Consider the following 27,451-nt stretch of genomic DNA (forward strand, 5'->3'; position numbering starts at 1 on the left):
CCAAGGCCCTAGTATGTCCCCAAGGAAGGCCATGAAAGGGGTGAGGGTGCCAGGAAATAGTGCCTGTGGCTTTAGACCAGCCAGATCACACAGAAAGCTCTCCACATCCAAGTGTCTCCTCTCCTGAGGACCAGGCTGGGAGGGCATCCAGCTGGGCATCTGGCACTGTATCATATTTGAGCTGCAGCCCTCTGTGGCAGCTCCACATGGTTAGGTTTGTGATTAGGGTGAGGAAAAGGGGAGAAAGAAACCCTGCTTGGTGCTGTAGATACTTTTTAGGAGAATCCTTCTGGTAAAAATAACAACAGTGAAAAGCTACTCCTGCAAGCAACAGTGTAATGGTTTCAAGAAGTGCTGGAATTGCTCAGATGGGCAAATCTCACTTACTTCTGGGGCACGACAGTGTGTCTGAGAGTCCCGTCTGTACCTGTTACCCTTTTCCCGCCCAGCCTCAGTGGTTCATGAGAACAAATATTGCTGCATCTGCCAGGCAGTTCCGTACACATTAACGACCCAGGGCATCCCAGAGGACAAGTCAAACTGTCCCAGTTACCTGTCCTAAGGGCGAGGATGGCAAAGGGGCTCAGGCCAAACCTGAGGCAAGGGGGGCAAGGAGGCAACACTAACTCGGAGGGACAGAGGAACTTCATCCAGCATTTGTGAAGCTCATAGAGTTATGGAAGAGTTTGGATTGGAAGGGGCCTTTAACGGTCATCTAGTCCAACCCCCTGCCACGGGCAGGGACACCTTCCACCAGGCCAGGTTGCTCAGAGCCCCATCCAGCCTGGCCTTGAACATTGCCAGGGATGGGGCATCTACCACCTCTCTAGGCAACTTGTTCCAGGTGTTGGCTTGAGGGGGCTGGAAAAGACTTTAGGTTTTGGCTCCAGTTTTATATATCTCCATTGGACTCGGATGAACCTTTAGACCTTGTTTTTGAAGTCTGCATAAGAACTACTAATTTTTTTTAGACAGATGAACAGAGAAACAGTTCAGAGGAGAAAATAATTGATAAAAAAGTCAACACATCAGAGCTGTTTGCATTTCGCAGGGGCTAACATGGAGCTATTTTTCATTCAGACCCCACTTCATTTTTTGTGTGAAGTGCTTCTTATTAAAAAATTGTTTCAGACTCAACAATGTTTCTTCTCTGCCACTTTTTTCCCCCTTGCAATTGGAGTAAAATAAATTATATTCTATGAGTTTTCTTCTTTACTTTTTACTTGCTTCTTTAGTTTTGTTTTGGCCATTTTATAGGAAATGCATTCTGAAAAGGTTGTTTGCAATAAGAGGAATTCATATAAAACATTGGTCTTTGTAGTAGAATGCCTGCCAAAATGGAAAAATAAGAGGGATAAAAATGATAAAACACCAATTTCCAGGCCAAATAAATAAAAAATTAAGCACATTTAATTTTGAGAAAGTCCGGAAAATTTTGGAGAAACAGAAAACTTCTTGAGATAAGTTTTAAAGTTAAAAAAATAGCTGCTATAGAGTTTTTAAAAAGGTTTTCAGGTGAAAACATCTACTTGCCCTTGTATTTGTTCAGGCATGGTGGTATTTACACCTACTGACCTGTTCTATATCACAGTATGTCACAAATGTTTAAACTCAACAGCTTTTAAGCTCACTGCCTGTCACTGATTTCTCACATAGATTCTGACAGCACGGGGCAGTCCTCTGTTGTCTGTATGTTTCTTTATAACGATGGTTCTTGTGTCGATGTCTGCAAATAACTCCCTTCCTTCACAAAATCTGACTGCTCCAACTTCCATGCCTAGATTATTAGTCAATGAAAAGTCATATGTTTACAATAATTTCTTGTTTGTCTTCACAAAAATCTGGGCTGATTTCAGCCATCATCTGCTACCTAAACAAGCACAGAAATAGCTAATTTGCTAACTGGGGGATATACAAAGAAGCTGTAGTAAATAATTATTAAGAAAAGTCAGCTACTGCCTTCAGGTGCCATCCTGTGCTCAGAGACTGCCAACGAACCCTCCCTGCAAACATACTCTATTTAGTAACTACACAGTTTAACCTCCAGGTGCCAAATTCCTATGAGCACAAGGACCACCGAAGACATCATCCCACCACCACCAGCTGGTCCACTCCCTCCTAACATCATTTCCCATTTTCACCTTCCCTGCTCACAGTATCGCCACAGCCTACAGCCCTACCCTGACTGTCCATCAATCAACATGAGCTGTAGGGGTGGTGATATTTCTGATGGCATTAAGAACCCTTAGTGCCACTCACCCCATTTCAATAGTTGATCCAAGAAATGAAGGAATACAGTAATCAGCAGCTGCTTTTGTGTAGGGTGGCCGGGCAGAGGAGTCGTTCCAGTAAATGTCTTTCTCCATCCTTGGTAAGTTCATGTGCATCTCGTCCACAGCCAGAAGTGAGACCTTAGATTTTTTTTGGTATAAATCATGTCACTTTCAACACAGTACAGTATATGAAATAATCTGCTCTGTACTCTCTGGCTCAACATTTCTTTCAGAAACACTTGAAAGTAATCTGTGTGTGCTGGCCTGGGCACTGGGAAGAGACTCAGTATTATAAAATATACCCTGTATATCCTCCTATACTCATGAAAGCATAAATGTTATTGTAATTTGAGTTTTCTACACTGCAAAGATATTTGTGTTGGATCGAAGTCCTCGAGCATGGTGTAGATAAATGGACATGTGATCCTCCAGATGCTATGGGAAGTACGTGCTCCTTAAAATGTCCAGAGGTAGAGAAGCTTTCTGATAGGCTTTGCCCACATTTAGGACATTCAGAACCAAGTACGTGGTCATCCTGTTCTAGGACATTCTGATACATTTTACACAAAGGGCTCCGAGGCACCATAGCACAAGCAGCCTATATTAAGCCGGAGAGCATCTCTGGCAGCATGAAGGCCTTTCCCACTCCTCTCTGTACCTGCATTGCTTGCTTTGCTTAATATGCTGGTTTTCTTGCCCTGCCCTTGCTTCCCTTAACACCTGGGCTCTGCTTTGCAGTCTCAGTGGTCCCCACGAGACGTGGGGTCCAACAGCAGCTCAAACCTACGCTTGGCTCTCTACCTGCAAGAGGAGCAGCAGCTGCCACAGGAGCTCTTCTTGTCTTTGGGCTCATTCAGACATACAGGTGCTGACAGATGGGCTGTTTGGAAATCAGGAGTAGCTGCAATAAACCTGTACCCTGGCAGTCCCACAGCTCCTGCCACTGAGGACGCCAGCTCCTGTGCCCACCACAGATGCTGCCGTGGTGGCAGAATCACACCATAAATCATGATATGGGCCCTGCTTACTAGCTCAGGGCCCTGCTTGGTCTTTTTGGTATCTTCACTGCCATTTTTTTTAAGGCAGATTCATATACAATATCATAATGTATTAGCAAAATGTGTCCTTATCTATGTGGGAGTAGATGGCGTTTGGATTTGCAGGATTGACCTACATTACATGTTTTTCCAGGCATAAAGTGAGCTTATAGTTTGAGGTCAGCTGTTTGCCTGTTTAGACAGGCATCATAAATGTCAAATACCAAACCCAAGATGCATTAACTCGTCAGAACAAAATCTGTGGATCACAGCCATAGGTACTCCTTCAGGGAAAGAATTTGATATGCTGACACTTGTTGTCCTTAGTTTGTGCCCCAGTATAAGAAATAGGATTAAATGTAACGACAACCTATGGTACCGTAAAACTGGAAGTAGAAATAACAACAGCAACCTGTAAATTCCTATCGATGCACCAGTTAGTTTCAAAATCATCATCATCTTCTCCAAATGGATTAATAAGTTGTTCAGCAACCTGAAAGGAAAGTAAGACAGTGAATAGAGGTTGGCATGCCATGTCAGGACTGCTGCCACAGAGAAAATAAGATTGGATTTTTCTCTCTTTCTCTGCCTGTCAGTTCCTATCATATCTTGAGCTCCCATATGATTGTTTTGCTAGCCTAGCAAAGGAACAGCTTGCTTTCCCTATAGATTCATACCTCCATGCCTCATTGGTGCTGTCAATCATAACTGTCAGTGCTGGCCTGCTGGGAATTGAGGCATGTCTGGGCCATGGTAGTTGTCACATAAGATAGTCATTACATCTCCTTACTGTTGACTTTGGCTGATTTAAATGAATGGCTAGGCAGCTAGAGGCTCTGTTATTGCATTATGGTATACAATACTCCACCAGCCCATTCGGTCGGTATTCCTGAGCCCTGCAGCTGGAATCTGCTGGAGGGACCACAGCTCGTCTTTCCAGCTCAGCCCTCAGCCCCTGCTTCTTTATCGGGGGTGGTGCTGATGGCATCCCTCTGAAGCTTTTCAGGAAAAGCAGCCCACCAAAAGACTCAAGTGGATGCTATGCATCATGCTAGCTAAAGCCAAGGGAGAATCCGAGTTTGTTCTTTGATTCAACCTGCTGGTTTTGGTTTCTGCACTTGAAGTGATTAAAACTGCAGGGCAGAAGCCCATTCTGTGGAGGAGACAACCAAACAGGGAGCTCTAGCACCTTTGTGGTGAGGTGCCTTAGTATGGGAACTAGGATGGGAAAGAAAACCTCTCTGGCTGCCCATAGCTTTATCCAGTCCTTTCCCCTCTCTCCCACAAGGATTAAATAAATGGAAAACCAACAGGCACTTTCCCCCCATCCCTATGATCACCAAAGTGTATGTGGGGGGAAAAATTACAGCTGATGGGGAAATAAAAATAAGATGATATAGGAAAAACTGAAAAAGTTTTAGGAAATTCAGACTGCTTCTCTATTTCTCAGTTCCTTGGTATGCTGAGGTTAAATATCCTCTCCCCTTCATGCTTTTCTCCTTCTGTTTGTCCTTTTATGCCTCAGTTTTGAAGCCAATCATATTCTTGCTGACCCTCCCAATCCTTCCTGGTGGCCACCAGGGCCAGGCACAGGAGCAGTGGCCAAGTCCTCAGTTTAACTTGGGTATGGGTAAATCGACTGTATGATTAAACAGCCCTGCTCATGAACCTCGCAATGGATGACTATGATCTAAATAACTTATAATAGTAAGGGAGTCACTCCCTGGTTATTCATTCCCATGTGCCTCAATGTTGCACCAGTGGATAAGCACCTGCTGACTCTGCTAGGTCACCACTTCCCAGGCCAGCGGTGGAAGATGTCAAATGAAGCACCAAGCAGACTAACATAACAGAAACACCCCAAAATCAGAAGGAATGAAAAGGAGACAGGGGACACCTCTGCTAGAACTCATTGGCCTGGCGCATGGCGTTAGATTTGGGGCATAGCTATGGAAGTGCTGCAACAAGAATTAGCCAGAACGCAGACTGTGTTGGCAGGGGATCACCACCCAAAAATCCACTGCAAAAACTGTCACTTGAGCTAAAAGAAGTGAGCAGGGCTGGGACAGAGGGAATAGCAGTGGTGGCCTTTTGCTGTGGTTCTGGCATGTGAGACACGACTTTACTCTCAGGAAAGGGATGTAGTGATGGACAACTAAGCCCTGTATTTGGACAGTTTGTCTATACCTGTAATGAAAATGGAGATTTAGAAGTGTCTCACACGGTGGGAAACTTTGCCCCTGTATTGTAGGTATAACAAACCAGGCCTGAGGCCAAGGCATGAGCTCATTTTAGCCATAATTTCTGAGAAATTGCTAAGTTACTGGAAGTCAATAGCCTGGGGCTCTTTCTGCAGCCTGGCAGCCAAAGCCCAACACACTCAACAGGAAACTGGCTGTAACCTTCAAGACAGAAATATCCTGACTCGGAGGCTCTCCAGGTTTCAACAAACCTCCGGTCCAAGGGAGCACTGCTGATATTAAATTTGCTTTTTAAAACTGCTTCTCCTCCCTTCCATTTCCTTATGCAGAAGATTCTTCAGTTACAATGGCATCTTGTACCTGCTTATGGACAGCACTTGGCTGGTAGCCTTGAGCCAAACGGAAAGAGATGCTACTAACAGCCTTGGGTGCTGATGAAAGGGAAACCATTCACCCTTCAAGAACACCAGCAGGGTGGTCAAGAGGGACAGCTCAAGGGTTTTGTAAACAGTAAATCCCTGGACAATACTGCCTACAGCAATGTGCTCCCCCTGCTGCACCAGCCTCCCTTCCTCTCTCTCATTCTCCCCTCAAGGCTGGTCCCTATTTGGAAAACCCCTTTCCACATGAGTTGCTAGGACACAGGACTAGAGGAGCTTGCCCTGCAGACACTTTACTTTTCCCTGCAATTGACAGCTTGGTGTGCTGCTTTCTCCACTCTGCCGTTTGAAGTTGGGAAGGGGGCTCTAAAAGTAGCCAATTTTGCTCAATTTATATTCTAGCAGAAAAGTTAGCTCTAAGTTTCCAGCTGTGATTAATAATCCCGAAAGGAAATTCCAATGCACATAGATCCTGACGTACCGATTTGCTTTTTATTTGAAACTTTTCTGCAGCTAGTCTACCTTGATAGTCGCTGCAGAGGCAAGAACTCCCATGAGGTATGTGCCTTAATTACTCAACTATGAGATTGATGGTGATATGTTAACTGAGCAGGCATTAATGGGCTGATGGGTAACATCCAATTTCTTTATAACTCTTCTTTTTAATGAATGTTTTTATGCGGTAGGGTTGTAGCCAATATTGGCTGCTACTGTTTGATAGCCCTCTGGAACTGGAGGCCTTCAACTGCCTGCATATGATCAAGTTAACAGCAGATACTAAAGGCTGGCTTTGAGCAAAAGAAAGTATGATTCAATCTCTTTCAGCCCATGACCTTTCTGGAAAACTAGTTTACCTTGAGCCATCCTGCGTAGAAGAAGAACTGTAACAGAGTGAAGATCGGAATGTAAAGATCTAAGTCATGTCCCTGATACCCTTGGTCAGTATCCAAAAATTGGCGCCCTATCAGGCAGGCAAAGAAAAAAGTATAGACTGCAAGAGTAACAACCTGCAAAGAACAAAACTTCATTGAAATAATGCAGTAATACAATCTTATGCATAAAGCAACACATACCCAAAGGCCTCTGGCTGCCTTTGGCCATATAATTTACAAATCTATAGAGGGGTCACAGGAATAGTTATGGCCAGGAAGAAGACCCAGGAAATGTAAAAACATTTCAGTGCTTCCCTCATCTCTCCCAGCTTATGCAAGGTCTTCAAAACATCTCTGCATTAAATATGACTGTTAAATATGACTTAAATAGTCAGCCAGGCCTTTGTGATCCTGTGGGAGTCAATGAGTGTTCAACAGCTTGGAGACTCTGGTCGAGTCTATGGATATTTTTCACCAAACTCCCCTCTTAAGAAACAGCGTTTGGAATTTTGTAAAGGATGTGAGCTCAGTACCTGGGTATAGACCAGTGGAATTCCAACCCAGTCATAACCAAACAAAAGACTACACCAAGACCGGTACTTATTCATCTCCTAAAAGGAAAAAAAAAAGGAAAAGAAAGAATAAAAGCAAAAATAACCCCCAAGAAACTAGGGTTCAATTCTAAATTATAAATATTTTGCTACAATTCATTTTTTGCATATATAAAAGGATAAGGAGAGACAAAAGTGTAGTACATAGAAATCATTACCATAATTATATCCAGCACCCTATTGTCACATTTGAATATTCACTTGGTTTATGGACTTGGGATGGTTAGTATATTATGTATTTCTTCACAAATTATCTTCAATTTCTATCTTATCTACACTCAAGTGATACATGAAAGAGAATATATTATATCATAAAAAGGATGTCTGACCGCTTAATGAAATATTGAGGGAGATTATCTTCCCTGAAATTGACATTAAAATCTTCCAAATGTCACATTAATCTCTTTTTTTTAATTTAATGGAACAAGTAAGAATTTACAGTGATGTTACTATAATTTTTTACTCATCAGTTTGTTGCTTTAGTTAATACCTTCTCAGTCATACAAATACAATCCCAGTGAACTGCTGCTGTGTGTGCTTGAGCGTACATTGGTACACAGAGACAAGTGGTATAAATCCCGAGTAAGATTGTTTAGATGACACTGTAGAGCTGTGCACACTAAATCAAATTTCAGAAGTGAGAAGCTACCACATAGCAATTTCAGATCAGTTTTCTGTAGATTTACTTTTTCTACTTACATTCATTAGGGTCTGCAGATCTACACTGTCTCGAATTCTCCCCTCTTTTCGTGCCTTTGATGCCAGATTCCCAAACCAGACAAATGGAACCCAGTATTTCAGGTGGGGAGACTTCAGGTCATCAAAAATTTTTCTTTCATATCTTGTCATAAAACCTGTTTAGCCAACAAAAAACAAAACCAAAGACTTCATTTATTCTGTACTTTCAGTGCTACTGATATTATAAATTTTTAATATGTTTGAGTCTGTTTATGTGATATTTGCATAGATCTATGCTAAATGCTATTTATAATTCCAACTTAGTAGTCTCCTCTGGTTTTTTTGAGGTTTTTGCTAGGATAGATCTTGCCTGAAACAAATTCTTTTGCAATAACTACCTGTTACCTTTCAGCAATGATGGCTTTAGGCAGCACCTCCACGTATGTGGTAAGGGCAGTTACGTGACCTTCCGATTCTGGTATTTTTTTGGTAAATCTGCAAAGCAGTGAGCAAGCAACAAAGGGTATAAGTGCATGCAAGAAACAGAGCTCAACAGAGGCTGTGTCTTCTGCCAGCAAAATGCTTCCCTGCCAGATTGTGTTTCATGTTTTCTTTGGGGTTATGAAGGCGTGCAAAGAGATGGAAAGGGAACCATGCACAGAAGTCCCGCTGCTAGTGGGACGCCGGGCCAGATGACATGCTGTGGGGCTGCTGGCTGAAGCTTCTCTCTGCCTGGCAATTTGCCTCGCTGGGAAGGTATTATGTTTCCTGAAGAGTTCCCTGGCCTTGTGAAGCCCTGCTTCCCCTGCTGCAAGCAAGCCCAAGGTCAGATGGCAGGGGACCCAGGACTGTGTGTGACAGCACCTGCATCAGAGCAGGTCACTGCCTGGGACTGGCAGGGGAGCAGCTGGGTTTTGGAGCAAGACCTTTACCCCCTTGGGTAAGAAAGCTCTGCTCTGCTGTTCTCTTTCCAGCCAGCCTGTGAGAAAAACAACCTCAGAGAATTCAAAAGGGTGAACTTCACATTTTCTTATATCCAAATCCTGGATTTTCTGGGATTGAGGAAATCTTCAGGTTTGGAGAATCATATTTTTTTGCTCAGGTGTGCATCACCTACCAAGGTGGGTGTAAGGCTTCTTCTGCTTTGTTGACATTAGCTCCAAACCAGGACAAAGTTAGTAACATGACATCCCCAAAATAAGTGCTCAGACAATCAATTACAAATCTGAGCCCTGAAAATTTAATAAGAGGGTTGAAAGTAGATAGGATCTTTTTCTTGTCTCCAACTAGTAACTAAGAACTGGCTCATTGTTGCTAATATTACTAATGATAAATGAAGCAAAAAATACAGAAACTCAGTTGTGTTTTGTATAAAAATGTGAGTAAGGTAAAAGGAGATTTGTGAAACACAGCAACCTTCATAGATATTCTGTTGTTGAGAAAAATGCCACTGTTTTACAGTTGCAACAAGTCAACACAGGAGGTATGAAATATTGCAACTACTGAAAAAGAGCACAAGGACAGGACAGAAAATTCCGTGGAAGAATGAAAGTTCACCAATGAGACACAGTACTCCTGCAGTATCATGGAATTTGAGCAGGATCCCTGGTCAGTTTTCAGCCAGCTCTCATAATCAAGCACACAGAAATAATCAGGCAACCAGAAAAACTGACATGCTAGTCATTGCTCCTGGCTCCTATAATTCAGTCTTTCAGGCTGCCTTTGATTTTTGGCTGGCCAGCCTGCTTATTATGGGACAAGAAAAAATGTTTCTATCAGGCTGAAAGAGACAGGCAGAATATCAGAAAATGGACAGTCTGGAGTAAACACCGGATGCAAGACACTTGAGAGGCTCTGGGAAGTCATTATCTGGAAGGACGCAGCCTGAGGAGGTCATGAAGAACAGCAAAGGCACAAGGATCAGTTCAACTCTCCACTGTTAGCTGAGTATCTTTTTGGTCAGAAAAGTTCAATGAAGCCGTGTTCCTAGAATTGTAGAATAGTTAGGGTTGGAAAGGACCTTAAGATCATCTAGTTCCAACCCCCCCGCCATGGGCAGGGATGCCTCGCACTAGACCGCGTCACCCAAGGCTCTGTCCAACCTGGCTTTGAACACTGCCAGAGATGGAGCATTTACCACTTCTTTGGGCAACCCATTCCAGTGCCTCACCACCCTCACTGTAAAGAACTTCTTCCTTATATCTAACCTGAACTTTCGCTGTTTAAGTTTAAGCCCATTACCCCTTGTGCTATCACTACAGTCCCTGATGAAGAGTCCCTCCCCAACATCCTTGTAGGCCCCCTTCAGATACTGGAAGGCTGCTATGAGGTCTCCACGCAGCCTTCTCTTCTCCAGGCTGAACAGCCCCAACTTTCTTAGCCTGTCTTCATATGGGAGGTGCTCCAGCCACCTGATCACCCTGGTGGCCCTCCTCTGGACTTGCTCCAACAGCTTCATGTCCTTCTTATATTGAGGACACCAGAACTGCACACAGTACTTCCAGTGGGTTCTCACGACAGCAGAGTAGGTTATGGCAATACAAACAACATGCAGTTCAGAACCATTTGCCGTTACTGCAGCAAGCAGGTAAAAGTTTAATTCTTTGCTTCTGTGTTATTTAAGAAAGAGTTAATTAGGTACTTCCTTCTGGTAGAGGGTTTGGGACTCCAGATTTCAGCCTTCTATAGGTATTCATGTCACTGAACTCATACCTCATGTTTCTCTTCTGCATTTCCTAGCAGCTGTTTTGGCTGCTCTGCTCATCTGTTGACTCATTACTTGTGTTTTTTAAGACTTGTGTTCTTGAGCATCCAACTTCCCTCTCGTACTTTGTGGCCAACACTATTGGTATGCTTAGAACTGCTGCTAGGCATTTGACGCTTATGGCATACGTGCTGCAGCACTCAGCATCATAATGTCATGAATCTACATGTTTCTACTGCCTACAGCTCCATAAAGAATGCTAAAAAATGAAAAAAAGTTCAGAAAAGAGTTAGAAGATCCTCCCCACAAGACACTGAGGACTGTGTCTTGTAGGTAGAGACTACAGATGGTGAAGTTCCTAAGTTTATTCAATCCTTTATGCACTCTGTTAACAGGTGACTATTGAGAGAAAAATTATGTTTTCACCTAAGCAAGAAAAATAACAACCCAAACCCATTCCAAAATCCAGTGATTAGAAGATGACCCTGAACAAGTTCAGACTGGAATAAAATGTCACTTTTCCACAGCGAGTTCACCACTGTGAATGTCAGTTCACCTAGGATGCGGTGTAGTCTCCAGTATAACCAGCTGAATTTTAGATCACGGCTGGTTATATTCCTAGAAGGTATTATAGTTCAATCAGAAACTGCAACATGACAAAGGATGTTGCTAGTAAGCTTTTATGCCTTGTGTTATGGATGAGTCAGACTAGATTATTGTGATACTGTTCTCAGGTTTAAAATCTATGAATTTAAGCAGTTCATCTGCTGAAAAGAGAAATCTGTAACAATAGTTACACTGTGGCAGTTCTCAGTTTGATAGAGAAACGTAGAATCGGCACAAGTTGTTGCAATGATGGCTGTGCTGCAAGTATCAGATTCTGCTGCTCACGTTCATACTAAATGCTGCACTCCCATGCAGTCTCATATGTAATGCCACAGGGAGCTAGGGAGGGGATAATTGCAGAGTACTGTCTTAATCATTGGATGTTAATGAAGCAAAATATATCCTCAAGTGCTCAGTACTGCATCAACAAAAATTATGTGGCACAATATGTATTAAAACCTACAGAACAAGCACCGAAATCCACGGAGCTGACTATACTATCAATACTTATTTATACTGTTTATAGAATATTTTCCACTGTTAAAAAAAAAACAACCAACCAACAATGAAAACTTGTTTTCCAGTCTATGATTTTTGTACAACACTGCGACATTTTGTCTCTCTTGGAACAGATTGTCTTTAGCAATAGGGAGGCAGAGCTAGATTAGCCTGCTGGAAATGTTGTAATTTTCCAGTGCGTACTAGAGGCAGATTGCTGGGGAGAGTGACAGAAGCTTTCCTGACCTCTCACAGGCTCAGGTAAACAGTTTTGTTGAAAAGCACAAGGAAGAGAACTTCAAAATCCAACTGAATCCAACATAAATGACTTCTTTTTTTCCCAGTAAGATCAGTGCATTCTGCCTGGATTTTTTTGTTACTATCCAAAGCTTTTCACACATATGTTGAATGTGGATATGTACATACACACTGCATATTTTAACTTGCTACAACTTTGCTTACTAATCTCTGCCAAAGGAATAATTTTAAGAAATGCAAGACATTCAGTAAGCAAAGTATGACTTCTCCTATTTAGAATATAACCCCATATCCCTGCACTGGCATTCTATCCCTGACGCTGACCATGTGAATCACACCTTGCCTTTAAATACTCATCAGTCAGACCTTCATAGGCAAAGAGTCTTACACGACTGAACTCTCTTTCCCATCATCACACTTACCATGTTATCAAAACAAATAGAAAATAAAGACATGCTTAATACTTAGTATATTTATCCCTGAAAAAACTAAATTTAAAGTGAGATTGTAAATATAAAGAAAAAAACCTTGGGGTTGTTTTGTTTTTTTGTTTTTAAGTATTAATTAAAATGTGCAATCTACTTAAAATGCAATCTACTTAAAATAAATTGAGATAAAACTGTACTTGTGAAGCGCCTACAGGGATCAGTCTCTGATACACGAGACAAGGTTGTATCCTAGGCATCGAGGCAATGACATATGTCAAGTCACCATTCCTACTGCATCATAATGTATTGCAACTACATTATTTTTCATGTTTTGGAGAATGTTGTACATGCTCCATGTAGCCATGTGTTTGGGCCAGGTCTGTTGCCTCTGTGATGCCTGAAAACAGATCCACATAGAATCATAGAATCATAGACTAGTTAGGGTTGGAAAGGACCTTAAGATCATCTAGTTCCAACCCCCCTGCCATGAGCAGGGACACCACGCACTAAACTATGTCGCCCAAGGCTCTGTCCAACCTGGCCTTGAACTCTGTCAGGGCTGTAGCATTCACAACTTCCTGGGGCAACCTATTCCAGTGCCTCACCACCCTCACTGTGAAGGACTTCTTCCTTACGTAAGAGTCTCCGACTCATTTGATTTCTATAGTGTTGCTAGATGAAGACTTTAAGAGCATTAAAGCTGCACACTTAAGGGCACATCATTTAATCCACTGACAAAAACGTGGTAGGTTTGACACAGAATTATAGGTTGGAAAGACATGGTTTAGTATGAGGCACACATGGGGCCAAAGAGAAAAGAAAAAATCAGTCCAGCTCTTTCACTCCTTGTGCCTTCACCTCTGAAGTAAAGGAAAGAAATCTGGGGGAGAAGGACTCCTGTACCTGCTCCTACCACGTGGTCCACGGTAGGGAACCTTTTGTACACAGCGGTGCTCACGGAGCGAAAGATCAGCAGAGATGTTAAATTCACATAACGCATGAGAGTCCTCCTTAACAAGCGTCCATATTCATCTCTGCCCTGGACACAGCTGGAGATGAGGAACATCAGACGATCTGGCCATGGCAAGTTCACAAACTGGTTCCACCAGCGATTCACCACCAAAGTAACATAGAAACCTGGGAGTTAGAAGTTAAAAAATGCAGTGCCTATTAGGATTTCTGTTTAGGTCACTTTGATTTAGTTTGCAGGGTGTTATTCATATCACTAAGCTGCTACATTTCCCAGAATAAATGCAATAAGTCACCTCAAAACCCATGATGCAATCAACGCTCATTATTTAATAGACACTGCAACTTAATGGCCCATTCCAGCTGAGATTCTCATACTCATTAACCTCCAAATTTCCTCTTCTGTAGTAAACCTTGAGTGGATTTAGTGCTTTGATAGATGGGGCACAATGTATCAGTGTTAGTGGGCACTAAATATATATATACACATACGTGCAGAAACTTTGCTCTTTTGGTGGTATATTTGGAACATGAGTATAAATGTTGATGTGAAAAAAGCGACTTGAATTTAAGGAGATCTGTTTGAAGCTGATGATTTCATTGTGAACCTCTAACCTTCCATATGCCCCTCAGCTCTGAAACGCTTCCATGCACAGACATTCACTAAATGCCTGAACAGAGATAGCGCTGGAGAACGATTTCACATGTCACTGGTACTTACCAAGCACAAAAGTTACCGGGATTTGTTCAGCATATTTGTCACAGTAAATTGATAATTTTTCAAAGAACCGTTTTTGGCTACCTGTAAGAAAAAATCTGCAGCAAGAATAAAATGTATCTGTCCTTTCATAATATTCTGGCACTAGCTACAAAGTGCAAATAGGTATAAATAATCAGGTATGTGCAATCAGGAGCAACCTTGGCTAATGTCTTCAAATTCATTCTTAAAGGTAAAGTCCTTAAGACTTTTGGCACATAATACAGAAGCTGGAGGAGAAGACAGTATTATTCCCTGGTCTTTGCAGTTTTCTCATGACTAATTTGACTGGCAGTACTAATTAGGATCACCACTCCTGGAGAATTAGTTTGCTGTCTCATAGGGACCAATGATGATAGCAAGTCTGTAAGTAGAGCTTACCCTCCTTTTTCGGAGAGCTACTTACTGAAAATGGTCAGGTCTTTCTGAATTGCAAAAGGTTACCAATCTCCAACTGCTCTTATTTGGAAATGTTATGTTTTTGTGGTAGTTTCTTTATTCTTACTCCTACTAAATTTTTATCTTCCACAAGACTAAAACCACAACTACTGTATTTATTTTTCAGTGAGGACAATATTCACGAGAGATAATGAGTGTTGTATGGCAGCTTCTGCCCATGGGAAAAAGGGTACAACAAGCTTAAATGTAACTTCTTTTTTTTTTTTTTTTTTTTATTTGTATAGATGAGTATTACATTTATTCTTTGATTTTAAATAAAAGGAACACATGACAAATATTTGGTGGGGTTTACTTACAATTGTGCAATAAAACCTGAAGCACATATAGAAAGCTTTCCATGGTGTATTTACCATGGTCTTTAATTGCCAATTTTCGGTAAAACTAGATTAATTTAAATACATTTGAGACTCCTATGTTTCTTTACATATTAATGCTGTAATTTTCTTTCTGAGTTTACAGGTATAGAACATTTTTCAAAATTAGTGGTTAATCACACACAAACTGAAGCTCATTTTCTCCTTGCTTCACTTTGCTTGAGCAAATGCTGAGGTCTAATTACAGATCAAGGCAAGAGCTGAATCGTGATTTTGATACTTCTGTGTGGTGTACTTCATCAATTAAAAGTTTCACTGCACTAATTGACGCAACTGCATTCTGTCATACAGGTGTTTAATTCACACCTTGGTGGAAGAAGCAGCTCTCCTAACGTGACCCTCCCAGGTGCTGGGTGACACACAGCTAACAACCACGTCTGGTTTTCATGAAGTTTTGCTTGGCTTACTGCAAGCTTAAAAATAAAGTTTGCATGTCACCCTAGCTTTAAGCAAAACTTTTCTTCTCCTGACTACATAACCTGGCTCTCAAATTATTACCTTTCAGGGTTGTTAAAGAAATTACCACTGAACAACTGAAGACGCAGTTCTGCAATTAGAATGAAAAGTCTATACTTATCATCTAAAGCAGAAAGGCACACTTGCTGCTGCCAACTCAACATCAGAATGACAAAAGCTGTATAACATAGGCTAGCTATGGGTGTTTGTTTAGCCTAACTAACTTCAGGAGGAGGGTTGCTCAGCACTGGGCTGAAAGTAGAAACAGATGGATACAATACAAGGTATTTTACTTATATCCTACATGCTTTCTCTGAACATTAAAATAAACATGGAAAGGAGAGCACATTAGAGAAGGTCCAAAGAAAAGACAATAACTATGTTGTCATCAGCCATCATTCATCAGCCTAACACTATGAAGTGTGAAACTTCAGTATAACATTTAATGAGATGTGAATTGGAAAGACTGTACCTGTATAATACACTTATCGCTGTGTAAAGAGTAGCAAAAACAATAAATTCTCTGTACAGCAATTTGTAGATGCTGCCTTTCCACTTTAGGAGTAATCTGTGAAATCCAAAGAAAGTGGCATTTGCTACTTTGCTGGAATAAGTGACTGTCATCGTCTTGGCAGGCTGAGCCTAGAAACAGAGAAGAGAAGCAGGAAACCAGCAACATTTTAGACAGCATATTCTAACCTGAATGCACCCTTGTATAGATAGACACATAGATATACACACACATATATGCATATAATAGTATAGGTATACATAAATACATGCTGTATGTATTTATATATATATATAGAAAGACAGAGAAAAACAAAAATCTTGCGGTTACAAGCCCCTTTTGGACCTGCAGATTGACTAATGCAAGGCGGTATTTGGGGTTTACTTCAAAGATCACCCAAAAGCAATAGCTAGCACCAAATGTGGCCATCTGCCCGGGAGGCAGTGGTGGGGACATGTTACACCTCTGAAACCTCTGCTTACTCTCAGTTTGCTCCAGTCTGGTGTGCGGAAAGAAAAGGAAGTAAATTTCCTTGAAATTCTTTTCAAAACTCTCAGCAGGAGAAGTAAAGCTGAATTCCACAAGTATACCTTGCTCCTTAGCCAGTATTTTTAGCTAGCTTTGGTAATTATACTCATCTAAAACCAAATGAGATTTGGAGACTGCCTCTTTCATTGATGGTTACAACAGTAGCTGAGATCAGCTGGGAAACCCTGTTATTTCTTAGCTAGGCAGCTAGACATACTCATCAATACTTCAGCACTGCACTACCGTACAAAAAAAGCCATAGGTTTTCTCAGGCAGGCAGCACGTGACAGAGTGTAATTAAAGCACTAAAAGTATACACGTAAATATTTTATGCTGGGTTTGTTCCTTACTTACCCAGTGTAGGGAGACGCTACAGGAACTTTCATGTGCTTACAACCCTCCCCCCCCCCCCAACAAACTCCAAATGGGGATGAAAGCAGTTTTGTACAGCATGGAAGAAAGGGAGTAACTAAGGCAAGACAAAGCCTCAAGGTAGTTGTGTATTTTAAGTAAGATTCTTGTCTATATATTCTTGATGCCACTGTAGGTCACTTACTCTCAGAAAAAATAATCTGAACCCCTAGTTAATAGATGGCTTGATGGTATTCTATGCAACGTGGCTCTGATGCAGAGCATGAAGTAAGCCATTAAAATTCAGCTGTAAAAGTGCCACTTTTTCTTTCAGCCACCAAGGGAATTAGCAGGCAAAAGACACCATAAGCCTTCTATTGCTGACAGACTGTCTCTTCTCCTCTGCAGAACGGCTGCTCGAGGTTTGCCAGCGTGGGCTTGGAGATTTTTTTGGTGTTATTGGGTTTTTTTAAGATGCATGGGTTTTATTCTTTAGCAGCCAAATGATAGTTTTCCTTTTTCTGAGACTTGGCACAGGCCTTTAAATTTTTTCTTCTTGTTGTTGAACTCCATAAAGTTCAGGAGCCAAACTGGCTGACTGGCATGCAGAAGCGCAGTCCTCTCTGCTAAAAAGCCTGTGGTCAGGATGAAACACTTAAGAAAATGGAAACAGAGATTTCCATTCCCCAGCAGAAATGGAGCATTATAAACAATGGGAGAAATCTGTGACTGGGCTATAGTGGAGGAAAGGGGTAAAAAAATACTCTTAACGATACACTGAGTTCTCTTGAAAGTATATGAGGCTTTAGTCCTTGCCCCTGCCCTGTGCCCATTACTGCTGGGGAGTATGTATATTCAAGACATAACATCAAAAAATGTGTCTCTATCTCCCCACTAATATCTAATCTGTAATGGAAACCTCCAGTGGGACTAAAAAAAAAGTGTAGGGACTTAGATCTAAAAATGATATCTGATAACGTGAGGGCTTATAGCCTGGCAGGAACCCAGACCCCCAGGGTAACACAATGCAATGATTAGAAGCTAAAGTTAGGCAAATGCAGTCTGAAGTAAAATAGAAATTACTAACTGTGAAGGCAACAAAGTGTTTAAACAGGGGACTGAACAGACACCCTGTGGTTTAGGATCTTTAAGATGAGAGCAGATAGTTGGACAAAATATGACCTTCAGGAAGAATTCACATAGCTGGGACATACAGGGTTGGGGCTGAGTGTGTGTCTGGTATCTGGGCACCTGTGAAACTTTCTGTCCAGTCCCTTTTGTTTTGGGCCATGGAGGGAACAAGATTGCTTTGCAGGACCCTCACAACCTCTGCAGCTCTGCAGGAAGGCAGTCATTGGTGTCAAAACCGTGGAATCATAGAATGGTTTGGGTTGGAAGGGAACTTAAAGATCATCTGGTTCCAGCCCCACTGCCATGGGCAGAGGCACCTCCCACTAGACCCATGGTTCTCAGTTTCTGCATGTGAGGTTCAGGAAGCAGCCGTCCTCTCAGACATCCATGACTGGATGGTGCCAGAAACTGGCCAGGAGCTGAGATAAACAAAATGGGTCCACCTTCTCTACAGACCTGCAGCAAATCCTGTCTTGCAAGGCCTAGTGGATGGGTTTTGGCCACAATTGCAGAGCTGTAATGATAATAGGATTCAGAATTAAGAATATTTCCCCATCCCATGCAGAGGATCCCATGGGAGAGGAGAGTTTTCTTCATGAAAATTTGCCTGCTCATTTCAAACAACTATCAGATTCCAGCCATCTCTCTTAGCAGTTTACTTGATGCCCTTGGCTCTGAATAGAAACTCTTCAGATTATCTTGAGAAGTACTGGACATCTGCAGCTTTTTCTTTCCACCGCTGAAATGGGGCAAAGAAAAGTGGGACTGTTACAGCAAATCAGTCTTCAGTGCCTTGGTTTTCTTGCCCTGCCTTGCTTGTGATGCACTGTGTTTTAGCTTCCTGCTAAAGCAAATGGTTTATTGAATATATATATGATTGGGTTCATATAGGGACTTCAGGGTAATATTCAATGTCCTAAAATATACGTTCGGTCAGATTAGGTGATTTAAGAACTCCTTAGACTATATGAAGCTATGAGAGACAGCTATGTGTCTGTCTGATTAGATTTCACAACATAGCAAACAGATTTAAATCGGCACTTGCGCTTTTTTCCCTCTGGGAACAACTTGGGTACAGCTCCCCCCCTGCTTCCTGGGAAGTTTTGGCATAAAGACTTTCCCCGAGTCTGGTTCTTGCACAGTGGTCCCAAGACCTTGTTTCATGGGCAGTATGTTGACTGAGAGTGTTTCCAACATTAGTCATGGCCACAGGAAATTAAAAGGCTAAAACTGAGACAGATAGGAAGAGCAAAGCATGACGATGCCCCCAGCACATTCCTGCCTGAGCACTATTTTGGCCAGGCCACAGGACAGAGAGTGTTAGATTAGATACCACAGGCACCGGTGTCATGAAAGATTTTCCTATTAATTGTGTTGCCCTTAACTTCACCAGCAGGTACAGGGCTAGGCTTTCTGCTGGATTTGTGTGTTGAGGACGTTGTCCATTTTATGCCTGCAGAGACTTTGGCTAACATCTATGATGCTGCTTTTCCTTTTGCTTGGTGTTTGTTCCTTCTCTGAAACTTTCTCAAGCACAGGCTAAAATGTGACTTATATATTACACCACTTTTGCTAAGATCATCAGAAGCCTTTAGACATAAACACCTAAAAATAAAACATTCCCCCCCTACTAATATTGAGCCCACCTGTAAATGGGACTTTTGCCTGGCTGAGAATTTCAGGATGCATTAGGATTCAGAGAGAAACCACAGGAAAAAATAACAGCTATCAGTCTCCTAACTGACCATGGAAAGCACATTAGAGAATGTATAAATAAATGGTGGCTCTGCTCAGACCTACCCCTTGTCATTGTGTCATCTTTTTTCTTAGTTCATGGGATAGTAGAGAAAGTGAGCGAAAGAGATTCAAGTTAAGCCAACTATAAAAGCATATTAAGCTAATGCTGTATCCACTAACCTGCTATTTTGATTTGGCAGTCCAAGCCTGAAGGCAAATCCTCTTCCCCAGGCGTCCCAAAGTCCCCTTCAGGTCTGCAATAGTCACCTTGTTCTTCCTTTAACCTGAAGCAAGGGGTTGCTGCTGCCGAGCCCCAGGAGGAATGGACTGACAAGAACAGGGGTTAAATGTCTTTCCACTTCTGGAAGTCTGTTTTTGCCAAGTACTCTGTCCTGTCAGTTACAGAGGGAACAAACGCAAGCAGCAGCAGCAGCAGCAGCTGCTGATCTTGCTCTTTTCTAGTCTATAATTATAACGCCACTTGCCATCGGAAGGACCCCTTTCATTTGAAGGAAGAATCTTGTGACGGTTTGGCTGGCATCTCCAGTTTTCTACATTTGATTCCCCATCCCCAAAATGGGATGGACAAGAAGAGAATGTTTTTCTCTGAGACTTCTCTTGAAAAGCGTGATGTCTGAGCCACCTTGTGAAGACACATCAGTGAATAGCACTGACTACATCTAAACAGGAAAACTGGAGACAATTTCACCAAACTTGAGAGCGTGCTCCAGCTGCACCTTGATCCCACCATGGAGCAAACCTTTGCTGCATTGCTGGTTCAAATTGGGAAATCAGGATTCTGGGACGTGCTGTAAACATCACACCCATCCCTCAAAACAAGCAGAGTTGCTGCTACCAAAAGACTCAGTAAACCTATTAATGATGGTACATTTTAGCATGTGGAAGCCTTTCTGCAACTGATGGATCTGCACAGAACATTTTCCCCCCTTTCCCTTTGTCAGATGAGATGAACTCTGTCTTTTATGACCCATGGCATTAAGAGGGAGCTGTAAAAGGTGTTAGACTGTAAAAGCCCAGGAGATGTCATATAATGTTGCCGTAAATCTCTATGGAGAATAAAATAATGTAACTGAAGTAAATAAAAAAATTGCAGGGGTATAGAGAAAACAAGATTTACAGATTTAATACATTTTATGGTGAAAGGTTTCCCCCCCCACCTTAGTCCCATTAAGCTATTTGAGGCCACTTATTTAATTAGAAATCCCTCAGAAGGAAAAAAAGTTGCTGCTATTGTTTGCCTTTCTTTTTGTTGGCGATGGCAGAAGGAAGATACTTTGATGTCAAAACAGGCGAGACATTAGACTGTGGCATGTGTGTGTCAGGCAGCAGCCTGTGGCAAAAGATGACAAATCATTTTAACATTCAGTGACTTGGCATGAAGAAACATACTGCCTGATCCTATTACAGTGACTGCCCTCTGCAAGGAAAACTCCTAACAACAGGGATATTTTAAGGTCAGTGGTGGAATAATTACTTGGAAAAAAAACATTTTTCTTTGCTGAGTATAATGGCTTGCTGGTCTCACTGAGCAGTAAATAATAGCACCTCTGTGTGTCAGTGGGTATCAGGTGGTTTTCCTGGCAGCTTTTCATTCTTCCTGCAGATTGGAGCAGCTGAGATTGGTCCTCTGGCTCTGAGCTGTTTTGCAGAAGACATGAGATTTAGAGCTCCAGTGTGTTCAGAGGCAGAAAGAAATACAGGTTTCCAGCTGTGTAGCCCCATTGTGAGTGGTTCTGTAGGAAATACTCCTCTTTTTATCAGTAAGGTGCCCCTAAGTCCTTGCTGGATGTTACCCAAAGACATGCAACTTTTTTCTCTCTCCTTCATTTCCTCCCTCCCCAAGAGAAGCATACTTGACTGGTATAGAGCCCTTGCTAACAGTGGCTGCGGTGTGGTTTTACTGCATCCTCTGACTTGACTGGGCATATCCTTTCCCAGGTAATGGTGCTTCCATTTTAGGGACATTTGAGGGTCCAGTCCCCATAGGTTTCCTGGGTCTACCTGGATGTTGGAGGAAGGGAGGAGAGAGTGACAGCTTGTAACTGCAACTGCAGAGTTCCCAGTTAATGAACGTACTACCTTTTGTAGCTGATGCTAATACCTGTGTTAGCACGAGTGAGCAGAGACCTTTATTGTAAATTTTAAGGCAGTCTTACCTTTTAATTCAGCTCTTCGGTTTGGCTTTATATTGATATTTTGAACACACAACATTAATAACACACTGGTGGTCAGCTCCAAAAGCTTAATTGTTACAGAAGGGCTGTGAAAGCCATCACACCAATTTCAAGGTTCAGCAAAGGCTACCTATAGAGCTCTGCAAAAACCCCTTTTTCCAAGACATTAGAAGCTTCCTTCTTCTTTAGAGACAGAGGATAAAGATGGGGACTTAGAAGGAAGGAAATAGCAATAAATGGTGTTCCCAGTCTCTGATGGAAGTGTCAGCCAAGGCTAAAGCCTTAGAAAATATTGGTTAATGACAGTCACACTCCTTTGCTTCTGGGTTATGTTGACGTGGCTGTGACAGTCCTCCTGTATAAGAAATGCCTGCTGGAGCAGTAAGAGGGCTGTTGGCAAGGAAGCCATGTGCAGGACATTGCTGCAGCAAGCACACAGCTAAGCAGAGTTGTGTGGAGGCATCAGGGCAAAGGGAGGCCTGTGGCATCTGTTCTTCTGCCCCTCCACTGCTGGGCAGCAGTCTCACAGGGGTGTTACAGCAGTGGGGATGGAGAGACACCAGGCACAACTGTCCCATGTCCTCTTCCTCCCCCCAGTTGTTGTCCACCACATGCCAATGTCAAGAGACAGCACGGCAGCAGTGGCAGGAGAAGTGGGGTGCCCAATGGGCAGAAAAGATGGAGCTGTCATACAGTGGTTTCATGGACACTGCTGATTTCCTGGCCTCCTCCCAGGTAGCAGCAGTCAAGGTTGGGTGGGGTTGCTTCCTTATGGCAAAAATCACCCCCCTGTGCAGGCTCTTTCATGCATCCTCCCTCCAAAATGCCTGGCAATGAATCCCCACTGCTGCATGCTGCTCATCGCTGACGAGCTTTCAACAAGTTGGGATAGACACATTGTGTTGGGACAGCAGGCATTAACTGTGCAAGGCAGCCTTGGGCAACTTGACAGGAAAGGGGACATGGGTTTTCTGGAGTCTTATCTGCCTGCAGCTATCCAGGAACAAGCCTGGACCAGTTCCCAGAAATTCAAGAGAAAGGATTTTTTTAAAAATAATTCTGATGATTTATTCCAAGCTGTCACAGTGAAGAGTAGTCCCTCAAACACTGAACTCGGGAATGGACTGAAGAACAGAGACCTGCAGTCTGTGACATGGTATTAAGCACTGGAACTCCTCTCTCATACCTCCTCATAACCCTCTATTTCTGCTGAATTTGTTGAATGAGCAAATCTGTGCTACGAAGAGTCACCTGGGCAATTTGAATAATCCTCTCACACTTTAAGACACTACTTAATGAAGAAGCACATTCAGAAAGGGTGCCAACTGATTAACTGGCTAATGGGCAGCTGATGTGTGCAACATAATAGGGGAAATAAATAAATGTGTGTTTTTGAAGGAAAAAAGAAGAAAAAGTTCCGTAAGGGTTTGCCTTTGTATTGCCTCCTCTCTGCTATGTGACTGTTTCTACCATAAGATGTATACATAATTACAAACACTTATTAGATTTTTAGACAGAACTAAGTCCACTGCAGAAAATTAAGTTTTATAGCAAATTCTTAAAATCTCATAGTAACGAGCAAAGACTTGCAAACTCTTGCTAGAATATACAATATAAACCACTAGTTTTTTCACCTTCATATTTAAGAAATGATTTTGCTGATCTTGGAGACCATTAAAAATCTATATGAAGTCTTATTAGGGACTTTTAATCCAAATGAAAATCTCTTCAAGCCATAATAAGTAATACTTTGTTAAGATATTCACACCTTTGCTACCGCATGCAATTATCTGTAATAGGTGTCATATTGCAGATAGCACAAAGAAATTCTGTTCATATAAACTATGTTCCTAAGAGGTTACCAAAAGCAGGATGGATTTGCAAAGTGTGTAAAATAGTATTTCACATTTGCAATTAATAGTTTAATTTTATCACTTCTTGTCCTTTTTCTGACCTTTCCTGGTGGACATCCTTAGAAAACGTTGTTGCATCATGAAAAAGAGCAAAAGAGGTTCTTTTGTTTTACAAGTGTATATTGTAGACAAGAATTTGAGAGGTCTCATCTATAAAAATAGTTTTTAAAAGTTCCTGTGTATGCAGCTTTACTAATGATCACTGCTAATGGTGTATTTTGGATTTTTGTTCTCTTGATGTGCTTTGGACACATACAAATCACACAGAGACAAAAACATTTTAGTGCTGTGTAACTAGACAGGTTTTGCTAATATCAGCCACGGGTGTTTAACAAGATAGCGCAGTGTAACAGATGGTAGAAATCCATCAAGTACAAGTTATCTCATATTTGTGCTTCCTGTTCCTCTTTGCTCTTGATTTTTGTGCTCATTTACACTGGAAGATTTCTGGAATTCATACTGTGTGCTAGTGAAGCTTCAAGCAAACAGTCCAGTATGCGTAACAACAATGTTAATGCCAATATCCAAAGAAATGCCATAATAACTAGGCTAAAATGTGGTTTGAACAGCATGAAAGAATTTTCTTATTGAAAGAAGTGAATAATTAAAGTGTTGGGAAGAGGGCAGTATCAAAGAAGCTGCTGTCAGATTTTCTCAGATGATAATATATTGGTTTTTGCTTTATTTTTCTACTTACTGTCACTTGCTGCTGGAACTCCTGTCTTAAACAAATGAGTAAATTAACATAAAATGCCCTCTGCCTGTAGAATGAACATGTAGAGGGCTGCAGAGAATGTGTGATATCTTGCAGTCTCTTTCATGAGAGAAATTGCAATAATTAGAAGGTAATCTAGCGGGAGAGATACCACCGTACTTAGCATCACTCAGTGTGGATTGTGGAAATATACTTTAAAGGAGGCTCTTTTATCTCTGAAAGTCACATGGTAGAATACTTCAGAGGATTACACATGAATTTGTCTGCAGGATAAAGCTTGCTGCCCCAACAGATTAATTCTCTGAGTAATGTAAAACTGCATTCAGAAACACCTTGTTTTGCAACTTCCTTGTGATGAAATCAATATAATTTGTTATGTGGTAGTGTTGAGTTCGGTATTAGAAATATTATTATTACTGTGACTGTTATCAGCCTCAGCAATTCTTTTATTGCTGGAAGGCACAGACACACAAAAGCAAACAGATGTCACAGCGTGCGGCTTGTCAGATGGAAGATGGGATCAACACAGCAACCAGGAATAAGGTGTCCAGGAACTAGGCTCAAAAGTCAGTGCCTGGACTGACTGGGGGAGCTTTCTCTTAAGACCCAGCTCTCTAAAGTGCTCTACCTTGTCCATCTGAAACAGATTGGGTGGGTTGATTAATATATGCTAATGTAGCTTCAGCCTAAGTGAAAGCTAAATGGCCAAAAGGGCAATTGCAGAAGCAAAGGTGCTTGTTGTTCTATGGACTGGCTTTTCTGAAGTTAATGTCATTCTGCTTCACAAGATGACCAAGGTTTCAAAACTACTTGTACAATGTCAAGCATTTAATATTAGATAATTCCCTTGTTTGCCTAAAAATGCAGATGATCTCACAGCCATTTGCATCATCCTCCTTTTGTACATGCAGGATGCTGCAAAACTGTAACTACTTTTTTTAATGAGGAAGTGATGTTAACAGAATTTTGTATTGTTGTGGGCATGGAAGAATACTGATGGTTGATAAATAGTCTGTGCTTCATAAGGTATATTAATGTCTCCTGCACTTCTAGGGAGTTAGATTTGAGAAAGAGGGATCTTTCCTCACATCAGAATGTGTCTTTTGTAAGAATACCAAAAGTGTTTATTTGTATTAGAGTTAATAATGCATCTTTGTACAACAAGCACGTTTGTGCTCTCAGTCAAGATTTTAGAGGTATCACTGGAAGCATCGTAAGCTTGTGTTCGTTATGGCTTAAGGAGCTCGGTTTTCAGTGAGCAATGTTACATCTCTGAGAGTAGCAACTCCTGTTCCCTACATGGAAATAAAATAATAATAACAACAAAAATAATAATAACAGCGATAACAATAATACATAGCAATGGACAATACACATAACAGTACAATTGAACCATTCTGTTTCTCCCACTTAATAATTAATGAGGGCAGCTTTGCTTATTCTTTGAAGAAATTCTCTCTGCAGACATATTTTGATTTGTGTATATGAAAAACCACCTGTAAGAATGGTGATCCAGATTAGTGCATGACTTTAAGAGAAAAACACTGTGCAGCAATGACTGATGCAAAGCTGTGGTGCGCTTTACCATATACAACACTCTTAGAGATGTGATTAAACCATGCTGCATCTGGTTGGAGAAACTATACCCTTCATTATCTGTTTTCAAATTAAAGGAGTCTTCAAAATGCAGGGCCATGAATGCAACTGGAACTGTAAGGATGGAGGATTTTCATGAGCTGCATCTTGGGCAGAGAGATACGTGAGAGTATCTACTTGTATGAAAGGGAAAGATGAGACAGAAGAGATTCAAAGAATGAGATGGAGGCTAAGAACAGACAGAAAAGCATTTGCAGGGAGAAGTGTTTAGAAAAGGCAAGTTCTTTTTAGTTAGGTATTGTCTGGAAAGGACTTGGAACAGTGTTTGCTATATTTGTGAGAATAAGATTATTGGTATCTGTGCATAAAAAAGGATTACATCAGCATGGCTGATCACCATCCCTTTGTTTTTGTAAAGTGAACGATTCACATAAATTCTTTTTCTTACTTAGCTAGTTCTAGTTTAGAAAAACACAACAAAACAACAACAAAGCCTGGTAATATTTACTGCTATAAAACTGGAGCCTGATATACACGTGGAAAGGATAAAACTGAGGACTTTAGCCTGTGACCCAGGTGGTCCTGACAATCCTGTATGAAAGCGAGCGAGCTCTGGCTTTCCTCCCTTGCATATGTCAGTGCTAAACATTTCCCTCAGAACTTTCTTTGTTTGCTTTGCAGATATTGAATAAGAAGGAAAAAAAAAAAACCCAAACCAACAAAAAGAGTATAAAAAGAGAAAGTAGCGTCCAAGAAAAAGAATAGTGAGTTTAGTGAACCAACAGAGATAAACACCTAGCCTTTCCTTTTTCTATGGATAAGCTTAATCATTTCCACCTGAACTGCAACAAACCCTCTCATTCTCTGCTTTATACATCTTTTCACTTAAAAAAATGCCTACACAGCCTGGGTAGTTTTTTCAAAACATGCACTATGCTGTGTTTGTTTACCTTAGTTCAAAACTGAAAGTCTCATTGCTCCCTCAGACATGAGGTTTAGTCTCCGAGCCAAGGGCAGATGAAACAAACCCTGGGCAACTTGTGTCACTGCTGAGCCAGTACATGACCCAGAACACAGGCAGGCATCGAATGGTGCTAGGCAAGGAATTTTGTCTTCAGATTCCTCATTCCACATTTCCAATCAATGTAAATAACACAGATGTAAATGCTAGTGGAGACAAGACTCCTGGGGGGCCTGACTTTTAAGGTCACTT

At 41.6% G+C, this 27,451-nt stretch overlaps 1 protein-coding gene across 1 annotated transcript in view; it reads right to left on the reverse strand.

The window, feature by feature from the left end:
* The window catches only part of BEST3 (bestrophin 3), a 17,217-nt gene extending 1,032 nt beyond the window's left edge, over positions 1-16,185 (reverse strand). The window contains exons 1-8 of the mRNA XM_010011470.1: positions 16,034-16,185; positions 14,237-14,331; positions 13,450-13,683; positions 8,074-8,228; positions 7,297-7,374; positions 6,746-6,898; positions 3,723-3,803; positions 2,260-2,411 (exon numbers count right to left, since the gene is read on the reverse strand). Of these exons, the coding sequence (XP_010009772.1) occupies positions 2,260-2,411; positions 3,723-3,803; positions 6,746-6,898; positions 7,297-7,374; positions 8,074-8,228; positions 13,450-13,683; positions 14,237-14,331; positions 16,034-16,185 (1,100 nt within the window). The remainder of the gene's footprint in view (positions 1-2,259; positions 2,412-3,722; positions 3,804-6,745; positions 6,899-7,296; positions 7,375-8,073; positions 8,229-13,449; positions 13,684-14,236; positions 14,332-16,033) is intronic.
* Between the last annotated feature and the right edge of the window lie 11,266 nt (positions 16,186-27,451).

This window comes from Nestor notabilis, unplaced genomic scaffold (genome assembly GCF_000696875.1).
Source record: "Nestor notabilis isolate BGI_N333 unplaced genomic scaffold, ASM69687v1 scaffold5940, whole genome shotgun sequence".
In the NCBI taxonomy this organism is placed as follows: domain Eukaryota; kingdom Metazoa; phylum Chordata; class Aves; order Psittaciformes; family Psittacidae; genus Nestor; species Nestor notabilis.